General features: G+C 34.6%; 1 protein-coding gene across 2 annotated transcripts in view; it reads left to right on the top strand.

The window, feature by feature from the left end:
- LOC118892844 overlaps nucleotides 1–22,929 on the top strand; it is a 621,373-nt gene extending 598,444 nt beyond the window's left edge. For both annotated transcript variants that reach the window (XM_036847838.1, XM_036847836.1), the window contains 3 exons: nucleotides 19,864–19,886; nucleotides 20,741–20,799; nucleotides 22,275–22,929. In XM_036847838.1, coding sequence (XP_036703733.1) covers nucleotides 19,864–19,886; nucleotides 20,741–20,799; nucleotides 22,275–22,395 — 203 coding nt within the window. In that variant the 3' untranslated portion in view covers nucleotides 22,396–22,929. The remainder of the gene's footprint in view (nucleotides 1–19,863; nucleotides 19,887–20,740; nucleotides 20,800–22,274) is intronic.
- The last annotated feature ends 1,227 nt before the right edge of the window (nucleotides 22,930–24,156 follow it).

The following is a 24,156-nucleotide window of genomic DNA, read 5'->3' as shown; positions in this document are numbered from 1 at the left end:
TGAAATTCATATTACAGTGTTTTCAACAGATATTCTACTGTATATGCTTTTATCTATCTTTTATCATGTTTGAATTATGGCTTTCTAGCAAGTAAAAATTATATTTATTACAAATCTGTTTACACATTTTTGTTTGCATTCACTTCTCTTTAGACTTTTAGGGAGAATGTTTGCTATAATTTTGTACAAAGTGATTTGCTTTTTTTATGTTCTTTTCCTTGATGCCTGCATTAAAAAGAGGATCTGTGGCCATATAACCTGTTAATACAGATATCCAAAGGCCACACCAACACTGTGCTAATAAGACTTTATCTTGGCTGTGCACAAACACATTTTCAGGAAACTTTTCCTGTATAAACTAGTTCCATAAATTATAGCTTACCTTGGGAATCACACAGTGAGGTAAAGAGATATCAAATTTTGATTCTGCTGGTTAACAGAGAACTAGAATGAATAAAATAATACTTTATGTTTTTGCAACTGAATATTTAAAATAATGTTAACATTTTCTAAGTAAAATTATGAAGTTTTAATTTATATTTCATTTTCTTGTACCTCCCTCCAATTCTACTTTTTACTTTTTTAAGTCTTTACTCTATATACATGATATACAATTCTAGGTATGTTTCAACCAATAGTGTCAAGAAAAATAAATGATAACTCTGTCTCAATTTTTTCTATAGAAAAATAAAATTCTAATATCTGTCTATCTACCTACCTACCTCCCACCTACTTACCTACCTCTTTATTTATTTTGTGAAATTTGAGGTTTCCTTGTCCAGTAAACTGTCATCATGTTGAGAGCTGTGGGAACTTCAAAAGGAAACAGATCTCTCTAGATTTCAGAAAATTAAAGAATGCTACTTCTTTTTCATGTTGCCAGGAGCATAGAATCTAGGTTGTTTTGGGCTAGAGCGTCACCACAGTGATTTGTGAAGTATTCCTCCTCCATACTAGCTAGCAGAGTTTCAGGGCTTTGAGAGAACCCAATAGTCTTGAAAAACCAAATGGCCAATAAAACCTCTGCACTATGAATATATGTAAGTCTTGTTTCAGGAAATTTAAAAAATATATCACATTTTCATATATTATATTTTGGGGAGCATTTGTTAAGACCACTTTTTATACTTGTGTAGTGCCAAGGTGTTTGCCATACTTTATCTGGTTGAGAGGGTTTTGTTCTAAACAAATAAACTATTTATCTATTCAAAATAATCTAACAGGCACCTGCCCTGTCCTAGCCAATGTGTGGTGCTAGTGACTGAGTGTGATGAATCAGACATAGCCCAGACCTTGATGGTGCTCATATTCCAATATGACAACAAACAGAAAAGTAAAGCAATTTTAGACAGTGATGCATAATATGGAGAAAATAAAACACAGTAATTGAATAGAGAGTGACCTTAGATGGTTGGCCAGGGAAAGTCTCATGCTTTAGGATGTATATTTAAGCTGGGTTGTGAATTATTAGATGGGACCAATTATGAAAATATCAAGAAAGAGTGTTCTCAGCAAAGAAAAAGACAAAACCAAAGATCCCAGGAAAGGGACATGTTTGCTGATTTCAGATAGAAAGACAGTATGATTGAAATGCAGTGATTAAAAGGTTCAGGGGTATATTAGAGATATAGCAGGACAAAATCACATATTTTATACATAAACTTTATATTATATACATTTCATATATATGTATTTTAAAGATATATGTGTGTGTATGTGTATATATATATATATATATATTTTTTTTTTTTTTTTAATTGGAAGAGTATTTCTTCCTTGAAAGGCTGAATACAAGGCTCTGTCCTTGCAAACTGCTGATTGGGCATGGAATGGATATCTGGCCCAAAGTCATCAAACTGTAGGTGAGTCACCAATCTAATACTTACGCTGGTGAATATCCTCTGCTAAGCAAACTAATCAGCCCTTCTGTTTTGAAGAGTTTTTTTTTTTTTAATCAGTCATCAATTTTATACACATCAGTGTATGCATGTCAATCCCAATCACCCAATTCAGCACACCACCATTCCCACCCCACCGCGGTTTTCCCCCCTTGGTGTCCATACGTTTGTTCTCTACATCTGTGTCTCAACTTCTGCCCTGCAAACCAGTTCATCTGTACCATTTTTCTAGGTTCCACATACATGCGTTAATATACGATATTTGTTTTTCTCTTTCTGACTTACTTCACTCTGTATGACAGTCTCTAGATCCATCCACGTCTCAACAAATGACTCAATTTCGTTCCTTTTTATGGCTGAATAATATTCCATTGTATATATGTACCACTACTTCTTTATCCATTCATCTGTCGATGGGCATTTAGGTTGCTTCCATGACCTGGCTATTGTAAATAGTGCTGCCATGAACATTGGGGTGCATGTGTCTTTTTGAATTACGGTTTTCTCTGGGTATATGCCCAGTAGTGGGATTGCTGGGTCATATGGTAATTCTATTTTTAGTTTTTTAAGGAACTTCCATATTGTTCTCCATAGTGGCTGTATCAATTTACATTCCCACCAACAGTGCAAGAGGGTTCCCTTTTCTCCACACCCTCTCCAGCATTTGTTGTTTGTAGATTTTCTGATGATGCCCATTCTGACTGGTGTGAGGTGATACCTCATTGTAGTTTTGATATGCATGTCTCTAATAATTAGTGATGTTGAGCATCTTTTCATGTGCTTCTTGGCCATCTATATGTCTTCTTTGGAGAAATGTCTATTTAGGTCTTCTGCCCATTTTTGGATGGGTTGTTTGTTTCTTTAATATTGAGTTGCATGAGCTGTTTATATATTTTGGAGATTAATCCTTTGTCCGTTGATACGTTTGCAAATATTTTCTCCCATTCTGAGGGTTGTCTTTTCATCTTGTTTATGGTTTCCTTTGCTGTGCAAAAGCTTTGAAGTTTCATTAGGTCCCATTTGTTTATTTTTGTTTTTATTTCCATTACTCTAGGAGGTGGATCAAAAAAGATCTTGCTGTGATTTATGTCAAAGAGTGTTCTTCCTATGTTTTCCTCTAAGAGTTTTATAGTGTCCAGTCTTACATTTAGGTCTCGAATCCATTTTGAGTTTATTTTTGTGTATGGTGTTAGGGAGTATTCTAATTTCATTCTTTTACATGTAGCTGTCCAGTTTTCCCAGCACCACTTATTGAAGAGACTGTCTTTTCTCCATTGTATATCTTTGCCTCCTTTGCCATAGATTAGTTGACCATAGGTGCATGGGTTTATCTCTGGGCTTTCTATCTTGTTCCATTGATCTATGTTTGTTTTGAAGAGTTTTGTATAAAACATGCAGAGATAGAGTGCAGTTAGTGGAAAGATGAGAAGCTGAACAACACAAATAGAGAATGCAGGAGAAGCCATTATGGTGCAATGAAGTACGTACTAGATTAGCAAATAATGTGTAGCTACTGTATCCTAAATGATCACACAGTTTCTTAACAGAATGACAGTCTCTATGAGATCTGACTGAGCTGAAGCTGAGATGGCACTGTTTAATGAATCCCTCATGTATTCTTTTAATACCATATCATTAGTGTATCTGCACATAGTGTTCGGTTCCTTATGTTCTGACAAAACTTTCATAACACATATGCTAGTTCATTCTCCTGGAAAAATCATATGATGAGATAAATGTTGAAAGGTCTTAACAGTAAAATCCAAAGGTCACACATTTAGTAAGTAGAAAATGTGGGATTAGAATTAAACCATATCTGACACTAGAGTTAATATTCTAGAATGAACAGACATTTAGACAAGTGCTTTATATAACACTGATTCACATGTGGCTCCAGTTTGCTGTTTTAATGAAGGTCAAAATTGGATACAAGTCAAGAGAATGAGAAGTCAAGCCACAGGTTCAGAGGGGATATTTGCAAAGGCTATATTTGATGAAGGACTATTATCCAAAATATGCAAAGAACACTTAAAACTAAATAGTAAAAAAATGAACAAGCCAATTAAAGATGAGCAAAAGATCTGAATAGATGTCTCGGCAAAGAAGATATACAGATGAAGATTAAGCATGTGAAGAGAGACTCAACATCATATGCATGACTGTATATTAAAACAGTCATGAGATAACACTACATACCTGGCAAACACTTACAACACTAAATAGTGGCTAGGATGGGCAGCAACAGGAACTCTCATTCATTGCTGGTGGGAAATCAAAATGGTACAGCCACTTCGGAAGACAGTTTAGCAGTTTCTTATAAGACTAAGCATACTCTTAACCATATCATCCAACAGTCGTGCTTCTTGGCATTTACCCAAATGAGTTGAAAACTTACTTATGTCTCCCTAAGAACCTGCCCACAGATGTTTATAGCAGCTTTATTCATAATTGCTAAAACTTGGAAGCAACAAAAATGTCCAATAGGTGAATGGATAAATAAACTGTGGTACACCCAGACAGTGGAACATCATTTGGCACTAAAAAGGAATGAGATACCAAGCCATGAAAAGACATGGAGGAAACGTAAATGCATATTATTAAATGAAAAGTCAATCAGAAAAGGCAACATAGTGTATGATTTCACCTATTTGACATTCTAGATAAGGCAGAACTATGAAGATAGTAAAAGGATCAGTGGTTGCCACAGGTTGTGGGGAGAGGCAGATAAATAGGCAGAGCACAGAGGACTTTTAGGTCAGTGAAACTATTCTGTATGACATTATAGTAATGGATACATGTCATTATACATTTGTCAAATCCATAGACATACAACACCAAGAGTGAAATCTAATGTAAACTATAGACTTTGGGTGATAATGATGTGTCAATGTAGGTTTATTGATTGTAGCCAACGTGCCCCTCTGGTGGGGGATGTTCATGATGCAGGAGACCATGTGTGCATAGGAGCAGGAGGTATGAGGGAACTCTCTATACTTTCTGCTCAGTTTTGCTGTGAAACTAAAATTGCTCTAAAAATTTTGTCTATTAAAAAATGAATACAAGACCTCTGAGAGAAACAGAGCTTTATCTATAGCCAAATAATTCTACCTCACAAGAAGAGTTTTTGTTTGTTTAATTGGGGGTTTGAAGTGAAAGCCAATTTGAAACAGCACAGTTTATTTGTGTACTTTGGTGTTACCTCTTCCAGTACACCTATTTAAATCTCTTCATTTTAATGGTTTGAAGGTGTTCCTGTAAAAAGCGCAATTATACTTCTATTAATTTCATATACTGCCACAAGTAGCAATTTAGGATATTTTATTGATAATAACACAATGCATTCATTAAAAATTGATAATTAGTTCTTCAATTCTTAATTAGATTGACATATATACACTACTGTGCATGAAATAGATAACTGATGAGAACTTGCGGTATAGCACAGGGAACTCTACTCAGTGCTCTGTGGTGACCTAAATGGGAAGGAAATCCAAAAAAGCGGGGATATATGTATACATATAGCTGATTCACTTTGCTGTACAGCAGAAACTAACCCAACATTGTAAAGCAACTATACACCAATTTAAAAAAAATAGGTGATGGTAAATGACATAAGGCCACATATTTGTCTCAAAACTGTATTCTTGAACAAAACATTGTCGTTTCTAATTGGTGCCTAAATACAGTGAATACATTTCTCCAACAGAGATTTTGTGTTCTCATGGGAACATATCTATATGGAAAAAATTGAGATGTTTTATTTTTGCACCTGTTAGGATGGCTATTATAAAAAGAAAAGAAATAACAAGCGTTGGAAAGTATGTGGAGAAAAGGAAACGCTTGTGCACTGTTGGTGGGAATGTAAATGGTGCAGCCACTGTGAAAAATGGTATTAATCAAAAAATTTAAACTAGAACTAATATATGATCCAGCAACCTCAGTTCTGTGTATATATCCAAAAGAATTAAATCAGGATCTCAAAGTGATACGCACACATTCATGTTCATTGCAGCATTATCCACAATACCCAAGATGTGGAGACAACCTAAAGGTCATTCAACAGATTTATGAATAATGATTATTTGGTATATACATACAATCAAATATTATTCTTAATTTTCTTATTATTCTTAATTGGTCTTTAAAAGAAGGAAATCCTGCCGCATGCAACAACATGTATTAACTGGAGGATATTATGCTGCATGAAATTAGCCAGTCATAGAAGGCTGCAGGATTCGGGTTACATGATGAAACTAAGGTAGTCAAACTCATGGAAACAGAGACTAGAATGGTGGTTACCAGGCCTTGGGGGAAGGGGAAACTGGGGAGTTGCTGTTCAACGGATATAAAGTTTCACTTTTGCAAGATGAATAAGCTGTAGACATCTGCTGTACAACATTGTGCCTCTAGTTAACAATACTGTATTACACACTTAAAAAATTGTTAGAAGGTAGATCTCATGTTACGTGTTCCTACTACAATAAAAAATAAGATAAATAAAAGTAAATTTTAACAAAGAACAAAATCGTTAAAACATAGGAAAGAACATAATAAACTATTGCATAAAAACCCTAAACATTTGTTCTCTCTACTTTAGGAATTTGTTTTTTTAAGGTTTCTTTTTAATTAAAAATATTCAGTAAGATCTTTCAAGTTTTCAAAGCCAAATAGAAATCTCAGAAATTAGGTGTAAGTCATCCTTAAAGAACAATTCATTTATTGTTGATATAAAAACCATCCTTCAAAATATGTCATTTGGTGTAAGTAATTTTATTAGAGAATCTCTGTAGTTTAGTATAAGTTGTACAATGTCTGAAGCTACCAGAATAATCCATTTTATGAAGACATTGGATACTGTAATTCAATTTATTTGGGTGCATAATTTACACTTTTCATTGTTAATGTAATCTTATGTTAATCTTTAACATCTATGAAAGTAAAGTAGCCTAAGGCCAGTAAACTTATTATAGAGAGTTAGGAAGTTTTGATTAATTATGCTTTCTACAAGACAGTAAAGCAAGTATTGTACTAACTAGATTAGTACAATACCTTTTAGTACAGAGTATAAAAATGTAATACCTACATTTTTATACTATGACAAAACCAGGGCAAAATCATATTATCAAAATAGTCTAATTTAAATGATTCACTTTACTTGAAATATCATATACAAATTTTCCCATTTTTATATTTGTAAAACAATATTAACACTTCATTTAAAAACATGAAAAAGCTTCATTCCTTTTAATTTTGTAAGCAAATAAGGACAAACTTCTTTTTTAGAATTGCTGTCTAAATAGCTTTCCCTCAGAAAAGCCAAATATTATTCTAAAAATATCTAAGTATTCAGAAGTGTCTGTAAACCAATTAACCTTGGAGTTTCTGAAGAATTTGAGAGACTTCATAATCTGATGTATTAATTCACTCCCATTTTGTATTGTATCTTTCCTATTGATTAGATATTCCCAGAATGTATACATAATGATAAATTTTATAAGCAATTGAAAAGGCTAACCATTGTGAAATTAAAATGGTTTCCACTGAGGGAGGAGGGCAGTACCAGGGTTCACATAGAATAGACACAAAAAGGTTTTCTTTTACAGCTGAAAAACAGAATTAAATAAATCCTGAAAAAGACAACAATAGCTTGTCTTCTCTCCCCAAATCTAAAATAGACAACTAATCAAAACAAAGCTTAGAGGGAAAAGTAAAAAATGTCTTAGAGAGTTAAAACAAAATCTCACAGGAGGCTGCAGTTTCCTCTATGAGACTCACACATGGTATGGGACCACCAGAAGACCAACCTGAGCACAAAAAGGCCAGATGAAAGCTAGCTTTGTTCGTTTCTGTGGGCAGGCGGCACACTACTTGTGAGTGAGGCTCATGAAGGAAATCTCAGTGGAAACTTCAGATTGTTGAAATGTAAAAAGACTACTGAAGCTCAAAACAAAACAACAAAACATATACACAGAGCTAAGTCTATTAATTATCAAGGGAAGGAAACCCATGACAAGGAGAAAAGTGGCTGAATAGTTTGATGAGAGGTATAATCAGGAACTTTTAAGTGCAAGAAAGGGGAGTTCATCTTCGGTATGCTAATTAGCATCAAAAATGAATCTTCCTAATAGGCCTGTACTCAATTTATTAAAATAAGTCCCATTGCTCATTGTTTAGGAAAGAGTCTTTATTTAAGTTCAGTTCAGTAAGGGTCTGGTGATGGTCCCGTATCTCCTTCATCTGTTAGAGTCAATTGTAAAAAAAAAAAAAACTACTACATTCAGTTTTGATACCTCCTAGGCAAGTGCCACATCACACTGAGTATAAAATGTTCCTTCTAACAACACATCAGAGAAACCTGAAAATAGTGAACTATATCACTTCGATAAATGATGTTCTTTCAACTTGAAAGTGTTTATGGACTATTTCAATTAGTCTTGACCAGAGAAATGGAAAAGTTACTAGGCTTTTTATTTTTTAGCACTGTAGAAAGTAGAAAGGAAACCATGTAGTCAAGTTTAAAGTTTACAGTATCTTAGGTATCACCTAGTCCAAGAGCTTCATTTTATATATAAACCCTCTTTGCTGCAAGAATGAGTCCCTTGCACAACATTAAAATGCATGTTAAAAGGAGAAGCATGACTGGTGTTCCAGAAAACACCAGGTGATTTCTTTTCCATCACACTCACTGACTAGCTTGTAATTTTCTAAGCTATTCAAATGTTTAAATGTAACAGAAAGAAAACTGAATTTTCAAAACAAGAGTATAGTCTAAATATTTATTAGTTTAACCAACAAGGTCGTGGGTGTATTTATAAAATAAAAGGAGAAAATTCAATTTTCCATCAAAAGATAGTATTATCTGTGCATCTGCAATTCTTCCTTTTATTTCCTGAGTACAATTAGGACCGCAAAACTTTTTACGGCTTATTATCTAACAGCAGTCGCTCTTTCTGTCATAATTAACATTTCTGTTTGTTCTTCTTGGCGGGTGGTAAAATCATTTCAAAGACTATATTTTCTCCCTCTAGTGATATATCTACAGCAGCCCAACCACTGTTATAAATTCAATCTGACCTTTTCTGAAACTGAGTAGATAAATAGGAAAATGTTACTGTATATTGGCAACCATTGACATTGTTAGGCTTTCCACTGAGATAATGAAAGACTAAGTTTGTGGAAGTGTTGATTTCATCCAATTTTCAAACTGAGTTACTGCAAACCTCCATTAAAAATTCAAAATATAATGTCAACATAGAAGGGCACACTCTCTCTGTACACAAGGCTCCCATGGTGGCTTTTGCAAATTCAAATGCTAAAAATGAAGACATGGATGCTCGGAAATAAAGACTCAGTAAAAGAAGACAGAGGGTAGAACACGTTGCTAACCTTTTCACACTTCAGAATTTACTTTAGGTGACAACATAAGTATCTAATGTTCTTTATTAAATCTATGGAATCAGGGAAAACCCACGAAATATCTCTACTACTAAAATTTTACTTTAAAAGACCCCCACAAAAACCTTGGTCTAATATAACATGCAAACTTATGATAAAACAATTTTCTTAACATCAGGACTTCTCAGAATAAATGCCAAGATAGGAATTAATTCACCTTTTAGCACCTTGAAGATTGGTGCATATTTTTTTCCTCCAGTGATTCTTTAAAGTGGCTTTAAAATCCTGTCAAACAATATGTTCTGGGTTTGTTCGTGGATGGTCACCCAATTTGAAAAGTCTTTACCCTTTAAAAACAGCAATAATACTAAATACTATCGCTTAATGTTTCCCTCAGGGTTTAAGGATTATGAGTATAGCTTGTCATTTTGTGTGTCATTTGAAGTTAAGTTCAATTGACTGCCACATGGAACTCAGAATAAGAAGTCTTTATATAGATTAAGGGGTATTTAGTTTGCCATGAAATGTTTGCAAGATTATGCAATTAATTTCTTACTGAATATATGAGAATGTTTTAATTTTAAATGGTTTACAAAATAATTCCACTTAGATCTCTATATACACTTAATCTCTTGGAAAAAATATGGCCTACTTGTTTCATTGAACTTACTTTAAAATTATAGAATGAAGATAGTATAAAAAGGGCAAGTCCAAATCAGTGTAGGTATTATTCTTTTTTTATATACTGAGATATAATTGAAATATAACATTACATTAGCTTCAGGTATACAAAATAATGATTTGATATTTATGTATATTGTGAAATGATCACCACAATAAGTCTAGTTACCATCCATTACCACACATAGTTACAATTTTTTTCTTGTGATAAGGATTTTAAGATCTACTCTCTCAGCAACTTTAAAGTATACAATGAAGTATTATTAGCTATAGTCACCATGCTGTACGTTACATCCCATGACTTATTTTGTAACTAGAAGTTTGTACCTTTTCACCCCCTGCACCCACTTTGTCCCCTCACCTTCCCCCCACCCCACTCTGGCGACCAATAATTTAATTTGTTCTCTGTATCTAATGCTGCTATGAACATGGGGGTGCAGATATATTTTCGAGTTAGTGTTAGTACAAAAAGAGAAGAACAGGTTTTAAGGAAAAAGTAGAAAGTTAATTCTTGATATGCAGAATTTAAAGTATTAGAAGGTTTTTAAGTATAGATGACTTTGCTCCCATCTCATTAGAGTAGTTAGAACATTGGTGAATCCTACATGTATATATTAAACAATAGTTGTATTTACTATAAATAGTCAGTTGTTCAATTAATCTTCATGGGGACAGTATTCTAGTTAACATCCTCTTGCCTCATCAAAAAAGTGACTTGATTAAATATTAAGTGAAAGGTATACTTAAGTGAGAGGAAATGCTTTAAGATGTTCTTTGCTGTTTGCATCCCAGGGCACACCTTATTGCAAGTATGGATATGCACAATCATGTAAAACACCTCTTTGAATGGTTTGTGAGTTTTTGACAAAACTTAAGGAGTAAGGATTTCAAGGAATATGGATTAAGGATTTAAGGAAGAGTTAGATTTATAATTTGGAGAAATTAGAAACACAGGACATTACTAAGGCTTCAGGTATAAACCTGATATGGAGCCAGAGGTTTTATACCAGTTACCATTCCTAAATCTTTGTATTTTATGTTTGTGAATTAATCCTTCCTTGACCCTATACTGATTTGCATGAAAAATTAGTGTATGAAGGAAACATTACTGTATTACAAATCTTGCCAGTTTTCTAATAGCTCAATGTATCCCAGCAGCGTGGAAGCAAATTGGTCCATGTGCATTTCTAGTCCAGAAATTAAGCATAACTATATTTAGGCTTAGATAAGAACCTCTCAGAAAAACAAAATATATTCTAGTCCTATCCTTAGCTAATTTTTCTTCATTTGTACGAAATAAAATATTTGCAGAAAGCTATTTGCCATTTTGAGATGAGGTGATTGTCTTTCATTAAATAGGATTTAGTGGCATATAAGAGCTCAGTGAGGGCACATGGAATAGAATTTCAAGAGTTAATCCTCATGGTTCCAAATATAGGTTGCTGGAACTCAGGAGGGAGGAAGACAAAGAGGGGGGAGTTAACTGGCAGAATCATTATTACCTATTAATGTAATAAGAAGTGCATCAAAGAAAAAAACTAAACAAACTCACAGAAGCAACAATATTACTTATTCAACAAGTATTTACTGAGTGCCTATACTTTGCAAGACTCTTTGGTAGGCATTTGGGCTACAATGGTAAATAAGACAGCTGTTTCTCTTGCTATCATGGATCAAGTTGTTTTAATAGCTTCATCAAGAGAAAAAGTCAGGTAAGGACTAGGCCTGACAACAGCAATCAGGGAAAAAAAGAAATAAAAGTAATCCAAATCGGAAAAGAAGAAGTAAAGCTGTCACTGTTTGCAGATGACATGATACTATACATAGAGAATCCTAAAGATGCTACCAGAAAACTACTAGAGCTAATCAATGAATTTGGTAAAGTAGCAGGATACAAAATTAATGCACAGAAATCTCTTGCATTCCTATACACTAATGATGAAAAATCTGAAAGTGAAATTAAGAAAACACTCCCATTTACCATTGCAACAAAAAAGAATAAAATATCTAGGAATTAACCTACCTAAGGAGACAAAAGACCTGAATGCAGAAAATTATAAGACACTGATGAAAGAAATAAAGATGATACAAATAGTTGGAGAGATATACCATGTCCTTGGACTGGAAGAATCAACAACATTGTGAAAATGACTCTACTACCCAAAGCAATCTACAGATTCAATGCAATCCCTATCAAACTACCACTGGCATTTTTCACAGAACTAGAACAAAAAAATTCACAATTTGTATGGAAACACAAAAGACCCCGAATAGCCAAAGCAATCTTGAGCAAGAAAAACGGAGCTGGAAGAATCAGGCTCCCTGGCTTCATACTATACTACAAACCTACAGTAATGAAGAGAGTATGGTACTGGCACAGAAACAGATATCTAGATCAATGGAGCAGGATAGAAAGCCCAGAGATAAACCCACACACATATGGTCACCTTATCTTTGATAAAGGAGGCAACAATATACAGTGGAGAAAAGACAGCCTCTTCAATAAGTAGTGCTGGGAAAACTGGAAAGCAACATATAAAAGAATGATATTAGAACACTCCCTAGTACCATACACAAAGATAAACTCAAAATGGATTAAAGATCTAAATGTAAGGCCAGACACCATCAAACTCTTAGAGGAAAACATAGGCAGAACACTCTATGACATAAATCACAGCAAGATCCTTTTTGACCCACCTCCTAGAGAAATGGAAATAAAAACAAAAATAAACAAATGGAACCTAATGAAACTTAAAATCTTTTGCACAGCAAAGGAAACCATAAACAAGACGAAAAGACAACCATAGACATTTCTCCAAAGAAGATATACAGATTGCCAACAGACACATGAAAGAATGCTCAACATCATTAATCATTAGAGAAATGCAAATCAATACTACAAAGGGATATCATGTCACACCGATCAGAATGGCCATCATCCCAAAATCTACAAACAATAAACGCTGGAGAGGGTGTGGAGAAAAGGGAACCCTGTCTCACTGTTTGTGGGAATATAAATTGGTACAGCTGCTATGGAGAACAGTATGGAGATTCCTTAAAAAACTAAACATAGAACTACGATATGACCCAGCAATCCCACTACTGGGCATATACCCTGAGAAAACCATAATTCAAAAAGAGTCATGTACCACAATGTTTATTGCAGCTCTATTTACAGTAGCCAGGACATGGAAGCAACCTAAGTGTCCATTGACAGATGAATGGATAAAGAAGATGTGGCACATATATACAATGGAATATTACTCAGCCGTAAAAGGAAATGAAATTGAGTTATTTGTAGTGAGGTGGATGGACACAGAGTCTGTCATACAGAGTGAAGTAAGTCAGAAAGAGAAAAACAAATACCGTATGCTAACACATATATATGGAATTAAAAAAAAAAAAGGTTCTGAGGAACCTAGGGGCAGGACAGGAATAAAGATGCAGACGTAGAATATGGACTTGAGGACACGGGGAGGGGGAAGGGTATGCTGTGACGAAGTGAGAGAGAGGCATGGACCTATATACCCTACCAAATGTGAAATAGATAGCTAGTGTGAAGCAGCCACATAGCACAGGGAGATCAGTGCTTTGTGACCACCTAGAGGGGTGGGATAGGGAGAGTGGGAGGGAGACACAAGAGGGAGGAGATATGGTGATATATGTATACATATAGCTGATTCACTTTGTTATACAGCAGAAACTAACACAACATTGTAAAGCAATTATACTCCAGTAAAGATGTTAAAATACAAAAAAGAGAAATGTTCCTTCATCTCCTCTATTTTTTGTAAGTATTAACTCTTTAAATCTTTGGTTCAGTTCACTAGTGAAGTCATCTGGTCCTAATCAATTCTAAGTGTGAAGTTTTTTGATTACTAATTCAGTCTGTTTACTTGTTATTTATTCAGATTTTTTTTTTCTCCTTGGGTTTGGTAGTGTGTGTCTTTCTAGAAATGCACTCATTGTTATCTAATTACTGGCCCTATAACTGTTCAAAGTATTTCCTTATAATCCACTTTTATTTCTGTAAAGTCTGTAGTACGAATCTTTAATTCGTAATTTTAGCAATTTGAAACTTTTTTTTCTTGGTCAGTGTAGCGAAAAAGTTACTAATTTTGTGGATCTTTTCAAAGAATCAGCTTTTGGTTTTGTTGATTTTCTCTATATTTTTTCTATTGTATTTTTTTGTTCTCTAATTTTTACTCCTTACATCTTCTGCTTGCCTTGGATTTACATCTTCTGCTTGCCTTGGATTTAAAGTTCTTTTTCTAATTTCTTAAGGTTGAAGATTAGGTTATTGATTTGAGATCTTTCTTCTATTTTATTGTAGGCAATTAACCGCTATAAATTTTCATGTGAGCACTTCTCTCATTGTATACAATTATTATTGACATTACAAAGTACTTTGTAATTGCTTTGTGATTTAATCCTGGACTCTGGTTAATCAGGAATGTGTTATTTAATGACCACATATTTGTGAATGTCTTAAAATTTCTTCTGTTATTGATTTCTAATTTCATTTTATGTGGCCAGAGAACATACTTTATATGATTTCAATCCTTTAAAGTTTATTGAGGCTTGTTTTTTGAACAAACATATACGGTTGATCCTTGAACAACATGGGGGCTAGGGGCACCAATCCTAACCAACCCCTGTGTCAAAAATCCAAGTATAACTTATAGTCCTTTGTGTCTACTGTTCTCTGTATCTGTGGTTCCTCCATAGCTGCAGTTCCACATCTGTGGATTCAACCAATCACATATTGTGTAGTACTGTGTAATATTTACTATTGAAAAAAATCTGCATAAACTTGGACCTGCACAGTTCAAACCCATACGTTCAAGGGGCAACTGTAGTCTGTCCTAGAAAATGTTCTATAAGCACTTCAGAGGAACGTATACTCTCTTGTTGGGTGGAGTGTCTGTTAGTTCTAGTTGGCTTATAAAGTTGTTCAAGTCTTCTATGGATATTTTCTTGATATCGTCTGTCTAGTTGTTCTATTTATTATTGAAATTAGGGTGTTGAAGTCTCCAAATATTATTGTTAACATGTCTCTGCCTTCAGCTCTGTTACTTGGTACACTTGATATTGGTAAATTTGTTGGTGTCCCACAGGTCTATGAGGCTCCATTCACTTTTTTTCATTTTTTTCCTGTTCCTTAGGTGGGATAATCTAAATTGATCTTTTCTCAAGTTTGCCAATTCATTCTTCTGCCTGCACAAATATGCTGTTGATCCTTGTACTGAATTTGCCATTTTAGTTTTCAACCACAGGATTTTTATTCAATCCCTTTTCATTATTTCTATCTCTGTTGATATTCTATATTTGTTGAGACAGCATTCTTATATGTTCCTTTAGTTATTTAGACATGGTCTACTTTAGCTCTTTGCACATATTTAAAATAGCTAATTTAAAGTCTAAGTCTAGTATCTCCTACATCTGGGCTTTCTCAAATTTGTCAAAAAACCGACAAAATTCTATCATTTTTTTCCTTTGTGGGGGGTCATACTTCCATTTTTTGTGTGTGAGTTTATCATAATGTTTTGATGAAAAATGAACAATGTAATCAGATACTCCTTCTGCCAGAGTTTTTTGTTGTTGCTACTTGCTTGTGTTGTTCTTATTGGGTTACTGACATTTCTGAACTAATTTTTAAAGTCTGTTTCTTTGTGATGTATGGCCACGAAACTCTATACTGGTTTTGCTTGGTGGTCAGAAAATGACTAAATAAAGATTTCCTTAAATTTCTGGAATTAGTCTCCCAAATGTGCTGAGAGGCTCTATGTGAGTGTTGGGACACACGTTCAACACTCAACCAGGAATTGTAAACTGTGACTTAGCCTCTATATTCTGCTTGTGCAGAGCCTCAAGATTCATCAGAGGTGAGAGCTTAAGACCTTCTCATGTTTTTCTCAAAACATGCATGACTATGAATGCATGTTCCTTCCCAGGAATATGTCAGAGTTTTCAAAGCACCTATGGACATCTTTTTCTTCAGCTTTCCCTTTTAGGATTTTTGGTTAACCTAGTGTCTGCCCCAACTCTTATAAATCTCCTTAGCCAGTCATGATGTCAGAACATTTGACAAATACCTCTTGGGTATTGCTCTTAGCACTGAGCAAGTTCAAGTGAGGTCAAATAAAAATAAGCCAACTGAGTAGAGCCTTCCAGGGAACCACTAGGCAGGTCAAGTAATCACTGTTCTTTGGAAATAAAGCTTTTTTTTCTTCCTCTGATACCAGGAATATGGCCTACTATCTTTCAAGGCTACTGAAGGGTATTAACTACCAGGGTTTCATCTCCCTCTCTCTAGCAGTCATTTTCACTTCCCATAAGCTAGGAGGTATCATAGAAAGATCACATGGGTGATAGGAACTACGAGAAAGAATAAAATGTAAATGCTAGAAATTTTTTAAAAGGTGATGACAGAAATGGAAAATATCTCTGACTGCCTCAATAGAACCAATAAGCAGAGGAAAGAATAAGTCAAAATGGAAATATAACAGTAGGAATTATTAAAACTGAAATGCAAAGAAAAAAAAAGAAAACAATGAAACAGACACAACTAGAGACCATCCTAGAGCTAAGTGACAATATTAGAGTGATCGATCTACCCTTGTACTCAGAAATTTTTTTCCCTAGTATTTCTAGTTTTTTTTTAAATCATGCCATATTTTGTTTACAGTGAGAGGTTTTTCATTCAACAATAAGTTTACAGCATTTTGTAACAAGATTTCAATTTAACTTGATTCATGACCAGGGGGCAAATCTGAGGATGAATTATCAATTTCAACCTCAGAAGCAGAATAAAAAGAAAACAAACAGTACAGAAAAAAGAAAGGCTGAGGGGCTTCCCTGGTGGCGCAGTGGTTGAGAATCTGCCTGCCAATGCAGGGGACACGGGTTCAAGCCCTGGTCTGGGAAGGTCCCACATGCCACAGAGCAACTAGGCCCGTGAGCCACAACTACTGAGCCTGCGCGTCTGGAGCTTGTGCTCCGCAACAAGAGAGGCCGCAACAGTGAGAGGCCCGCGCACTCAATGAAGAGTGGCCCCCGCTCGCCGCAACTAGAGAAAGCCCTTGCACAGAAACCCAACACAGCCAAAAATAAATAAATTAAATAAGTAAATTAAAAAAAAAAAGAAAGGCTGAGAATGTTCTAAAGTTAGTCAAAGATACTAAACCACAAATCCAAGAAACTCAGAGAACACTGAGCAGGATAAATACCAAGAAAAAACAAACCTATGCATATTGTATTCAAACTGTTGAAAACCAATGACAAAGAAAAAATCTTGAAAGCAAGAGCAAAAAAAATATTACTTACAGGAGAAGGATAAGAATAGAGCAGTCCTTTTCATCAGAAACTGTGCAAACAAGAAGACAAGAGAGTGACATCTTTAATGTGCTGAAAGAAAAAAAAAGAAGTCAATGTAGGATTCTATATTCAGTGAAAACATCCTTCAGAGTGAAAGGAGAAATACTTTCTCAGTGGGAAAAAACTGAATTAATTTGTTGCCATTAGACCTACTCTGGAAGAAAAGTTAGAGAAAATTTTTAAGAAAAAAAGGATATTATCAATCAGAAAGTTAGACTGCAGAAAGAAATGAAGAATGTTGAAAATGGAAAAAAATTATTGTATTTTACCTTTATTTTCAGTTTTTCTAAAAGATAGCTGAGAAAGAACATACCAAACAATATTTTGGGTGATGATAATATCATAAAATTCATGACAACAAGGGCAGAAGGAATGGGAGGGAGCAATTGGTTATACACAATTAAAAATATCTTACCCTGCACATGAGGAGGTGTAATATGTGAAAGTAGTTTTAAATTATTTTAAAATGTATGTTGTAGACCATAGAGTGACCACTAAAAATAATATAAACAGTAAATGAGATAAAATGGAATCATTAAAAAACTAAGTTAAAAGAAGAGAAGGCAGGAAAAAGAGAAAAAAGAAACAAGAAAAAAGAAACAAGAAATAAAAAATAGCTAACAAGATGCTAGAACACACTCCAACCACATAAATAATCATTTTGAGTGTCAATGATGTAAATCCACTTGTTCAAAGAGAATCTTACATTTAAAAAAAAAAGATCCAACTATGTGTTGTCAATAAGAAATTCACTACAAATATAAGACATTGATAGGTTAAGGTAAAAGGATGGAGAAAGATGCAAACATTAATCAAAGAAATCTGGAGTAACTATATCAATTTTCGACAAATTGCACTTCAGAACAAGAAAGTTTTTCAGGGATAAAGAGGAGTATTACACAATGATAAAAGGGATTCATTTCCCCCAAATACTTAAGAATCCTAAATGTGTAGGAATCAAAATATGTGAGGAAATGATGGATAGAACTCAAAGTAGAAATAGACAAACTTGCAATGTAGTTGGAGACATTAATATGCCTCTCTCAGTAATTGATAGTACAAATAGCCAGAAAGCTTGTAATGAATAGATAACCTGAAAAACACTATCAACGAACAGGATCTAATTAAAATTTATAGAACACTCCACCAAACAGCAGAATACACATTCTCCTCAAGTGCACACGGAACATAAATCTAGGTACATCCTGGGGTATAAAACAAAACTTAACAAATTTTAAAGGACAGAAATTATACAAAGTATGTTCTTGGCCATAACACCATTAAACTAGAAGTCAATAATATAAAGGTATCTGGAAAATATCCAAGTATTTAGAAATTTACAAAACACACTTCTATCTAATCCATGAATCAAAAAGAAAGTCTCAAGGGCAATTAAGTTAGCTGCCTTTCCTCTTAAAGAATAGTGATGGATTGCAGTGGTGAGACATTGAATGGTAATGTTACATATCTATAGTAGATGAGTTTTAGCCTCTTTTCTAAGACTCCCTGTGTACCTTCATAAGATGGTTCTTCCATGGGATAATTTTTAGGTGTAATAAGTATATGCCAGATTTTGACCCTTCACCATTCTTCCTCTCTAATATTGGAAGGAGCACACCTATTGTGGATGGACTTTAAGAGTGGTACTGATTTTTAAATGTGCTTTCTTTCTAGATTCCTGTTAAGATACAGTGGTATGTTTTGGATTTCTGCTAGTGTCTTTCCCCCTTATTCTTATTTGTTTTGGTAGGATTTTATTAAAGGAGGTTCAGTCATCGATCTACCCTTTTACTCAGAAATTTTTTTCCCCAGGATTTCTAGTTTTTTTTTAAATCATGCCATATTTTGTTTACAGTGAGAGGTTTTTCATTCAACAATAAGTTTACAGCATTTTGTAACAAGATTTCAATTTAACTTGATTCATGACCAGGGGGCAAATCTGAGGATGAATTATCAATTTCAAAAGTAACTTGGTTGAGAAAAGAAGTTTGTGTGAAGTGAAAAGTCATGGTCAGAGTTGTGAGTAATTTCTAAGCCCACTATGCAATACTGTTAGTCTAATCACAGGAAAAAAAAAAAACTTCTAAGACATTATTCACTCAGCCTCTTACTTGAAGAGAGAAGATGGATTTTTAAAAGCACTATGCTTGGAGTGACATCTGATATTAACAGCAATTTCTTAATTTGGTCCATTAGATTTTCCTTGTACTACATTTCATCTTATCTTGCAAGGAACCTTTGAAGATATAGCTTTTGACCTACCTTTCAGAGAATATTCTTCATGTAGGATACACATGCCCAATTAAATCCCTAAATATTACTCATAGTACCTATCAGCATTACTTTCTCCCTAAATCCCTAATAGATTTTATGGTCTCATCTAATTTAAAGGACAAACATTAACTTCAGTTAGTGTAGAGATCCAAAAACTTGTTTCTCATTTTATTATTCCTTTTCTACCTTATAAATCTCTGATAGCATTTTTTCCCCTCCTATTTTCCTTTCTCGTCAGGCATCAAGGAAGCATCAAGTGTGGTAAGAAACTTTTAATTTACTTAGCACTTGAAATATAAGTATGTTGCTTTAGCTTGAAACTTTGAAGTCTGAGTTTGCTTAAAGGCTCTTTTATGTTATGATGTTTTTAATTATATATATAACATGTATATTATATATTTTATATTTTATAAAGAGAAAGAGAGAATATTAACATTCATTGTGGTAACTTATGGATCAAAAAGTAACATAATCCCATTAGGTATACCAACGGGAGAAAAATAAATTTATATTTATATATACAGAGAAAAGCATTTCCTATGTGTTCAATATAGTCCTGATTTTGTAGAAGAACCTTTCTTTCATCGGGTGTAATGACTTAGATTAAACAAGGAAATATTCTTTGTGGGAGCCCCCTAATGCTGCTAATAATTAGCTATTATCCCTACATTTGTTTGTCTTTAGTTTGTTTTTATGAGGTAATTTTAAGATTAACAGTTGGTTTGCAAAGATTTTACAGAACATTACAGCCAAGCTGCCAGTTGCACAGTGTATCACTGTGTGGCCGAACCATACTGACTCCATCTTGTCAGCTCCATCTTAGGCTCACATTCCTACCCCTTCTTCTCCTTTCTGCTTTGACTGAGCTTTAGCCTACTCACAAGAAATGTGCCCAAGCCAGCTAAGTCCCCTATCAACATTTACCCTTGCTTTCATCTGGTATGAAAACTGGAAGAATGCCTTTTTCTAAAGCAGATGGTTAATGGTCTGTGAGAAATAATGGTCATGAGACCCCAGGGGGTGGAAAAAACCCCAGTTCCCATTGGCGCTTCTCCCTTAGTAGACAGATCCTATCTTTAGCTTTGGCCCCTTTGAATTCCCCTGTACCCCTTTAGGCGGTGTGGAGTGCAGCTGCCAAAGCCTCTGGATCGTCATCCACTGATCCTGCCTGTATGTAAGTTACCCAAAATAAACTTCCTAATTGCACTTTAGGGAGTTGCCTGCTTTGTTTTTCAGTCTCAGAGTTCCTTCTCAGTTCGGAGGATATTATTCAATATCCCCGCAGCCCAACCATCATTTTCTCAGAAAGTTCCCATGTACTGCCTCACAACAGTCCTTTCAAGCAAATGTCATTGCATTTAATAGATTGGGGGAAAAAAAAAAAAGTGAGGATCTCTCATCCAGCAAGTGTAAGATTATATGTTCATCCACCCAACTCCAAAGCGTTTACTCCTTTACTGCATCAGTAAAACATGATACCCCATTATTCCTCTTTCTATTGCTCCTTCTTAAGGCATAGAGTAGTATATTAAAAAAAAAAAAATAGTAGTAACGGACTGTGACTTCAGGCATGTAACTGAACTTCTCTGGGCCTTAATTCCTTCATATTTAGTAGAAAGGAATTGAAGTAGCTGAACCATAAAACTCCACTAAGCTCAAGTTTTATGATTATTTTGGATCCATTCTTCCTGTGCTCATGAGCACAAGACATTTGCTAGAGGCATATAAAACTTTTGTGGGGCTTAATGCCTATTTAATCTGAGACACTATCTTAAAGAATGAGAACAGAAAAATATGACTATTGCAAATTGTCAGAAACATTTGTCAGTGTGAACACATTTGTAGGGCCCCATCCAGAGCCTTTGAAGGGGTGCTTGCAAAGGAGAGGCTCTAAAGTTTAAGCTTCACTATAAATTTGCCTTTAGTGACACCCGTCAAAATGGCTTTTGTGGTCTATTTTATTGGTGGGTGGTACAGAAAAAAGAAATGATGGAATGTTTAATGGAGTTACCCAGGAATTCTCCTGATCCTCTTTTCTGTCCAAAGTATTGGGGGGTGGGGTGAGTAGAGTGGTGGTCTATTTTTAGTGGAGACTGTAAGAAGAAAGGAATTTCTTATTCCCAGGAAAGTTCAAAAAGCCTCTTCCAGAACCATACCAGAGAGGTAAGGCCAAGTTGCTTTGGTTATGAAGACAAAAATATGAAGTATCAAGCACCTACTTACTTTCATTTCAAAATTAGGTACACAACAATGCATCTAGTACACTGGAAAAAGCAAGGACTCCCCAAAACTGTTGCAAAGAATACATTAGCTTATGATTGTGTTATGAACAATTTGGCAAAGACTAATGTAATTAGTGCATATCATATGATAAATGTATTTAACAGCATGAAAGTTCGGGGATAACATCTACATGTAATTGTAAAAATAAATGTGGATAAATAAACATTAAGTCTTTGGCTATCCTGCCATAGCTTCGTAGACCATTAGGCATTCGATCTCACAAGAATTCCATCTCTCAAAATCCCACTGGATGGAAAAAGAATCTAGCCTATCTTGCTGCAATCTAAAATATTATGCAGACTAAAAAACTCATGTTTTTCATTTTTTTTACATCTAGCTAATGCAACATTTGTTTTTGTTTTTAAGGAGGATACAGCTCTCAAGTAACAATGAGGACATTTCTTGCACCGACATCATCTCGCCAAGACAGGAAAATGGGGTTCATTATTTTCCACATTTTGGGCAAGGTCACGGAGGAAAAAAATAGTATGAAAACTTAATATTGCAGGAAAGACAATATCAACAATGAAATAATATTTGAGATTGAAAAGATGTGTTGTCCCCATAGCTTTTCCAAACTCAGTGTCTACACAAAATATTGTCTTTTAAGTGCCAGTAAATTATTTAAGTTACAGTTCTCCAAGAGCAGCTTTAACTGCTTCCTGTTAATTAGAAAGTCCCACTTTGTTACCTCTCTCAGTCAAAACAACTTCATTTCTTACAATATGTTATTTCCTTTTCTTTCAGAATTGTGTGCCATGGTGTAAATTTTCCAAGTGAATATACCTGTTCTCTTTCTCTCTACAAAATATATAGATATTAAATGAATATCTAGTACATAACTTGATAAAAAGAGAGGATGTTACATTTCATTTGCTCATGGATACCAATATTTCTTGTACTAAAATATTAACACATACCTTCCTTTGAGAATTATCTAAGTTTGTTAAATGCAAGAAAAGTTTACTCTGATGCTGATAATGTTAACTAATAACTCAAGTATTAACACTAAGTGAGCTTTCATTCCTAAAATAAAAAAGAAATATATTATGACTCCTCTACTCTTAATTTTACTATCAACTCTGTGGAAGTTGCCTAAAAAATGTTTTGTATATGAATTCAGCCCATTAATTATGGTGGTATTGTTGCAATTATACTGTCAACTTTCCTGAACCTAGTTTCTTTGCTTACAGCTGTGCTTAGAAGTAATTTTCTAGAATACACATATCCACTATGTTCCCTAAGCTTACTAAAGAACTGATAAAGTTATATACCTCAGTATATGTTTACAACATGTCTATTATCTAGGTAATATATCTGATTGATAAAAAAGTAGACCTTCATCTGTAAAAGTTTAATGGTGGGAATATGATGGCAGCATAGATGTTGGTCTTCCCAGATCCGAATTAGAGCAGCTAGTTTGAGAAACCAGTGAACATGCCTTCCCTAACTCCAAGATAAAAGCAGGTGGCAACCATGGAACCGGAAGTAGGCATGGAGAGCCTTCAGACCATGATACAAGTCTAACCACTCTCAAAGGAAGGACTGAGTAGGAAGAGTATTGGTCCACAGCCCAGTTCTGAGAAAGATTCAACCTGGCCAATGGACTGCCCTTTGATGGAGTCCTGAAATAGACAGAAATGAGATGGATCTGCTTCTCCATACCAGACTCAGTCTTTGGGAACAGCTCTGGGGAAGCAGACCTTTGTCTGAATGCTGTGATAGAACAAATGGGGCAGCAGATGGAAACTGATATAGTCAGCTATGCTCCCCATAACAGGGTCCAAAAGAGATCTGAGCAGAGCACCTCTATGGCTGCCACCGTCCACCCATTACAACTCATACATCCACTTTTCTAAACCTTTGCATTGTTCTCTTGGACCTCTTTTTTTCATGAAGGTTACTGACATGAACCACAGCTCCTTTTTTTCTCACATTGGTCTTGGGGCCACAACGAACTAGGAATTTCAAGAAAACTTTTAGAAAAGATGATACAACATGTATGTGAGGCTGGATATTAAGCATCTGTCTTATGACCATGAGGTGAAAAGTGATAAAAGAAGGAAGAGAATACATAAGGGACAAAGAGAACATTACAAAAATTAAAATAGGTATATTTGATGAAGCTAAACACAGAAACCCCAGTCTCTATAATTCCAAAAATCATAGTCTTTGAAATAAGAAATATAATTAATGAAGTATTAAAAGTTCAAACTAGACAAATGAAATGAAAACTGAACTCAAACAT

This window comes from Balaenoptera musculus, chromosome 3, assembly GCF_009873245.2.
Source record: "Balaenoptera musculus isolate JJ_BM4_2016_0621 chromosome 3, mBalMus1.pri.v3, whole genome shotgun sequence".
Classification (NCBI taxonomy): Eukaryota; Metazoa; Chordata; class Mammalia; order Artiodactyla; family Balaenopteridae; genus Balaenoptera; species Balaenoptera musculus.
The sequence above is the reverse complement of the archived record's forward strand: the minus strand, read 5'-3'. Positions and strand labels throughout refer to the sequence as shown.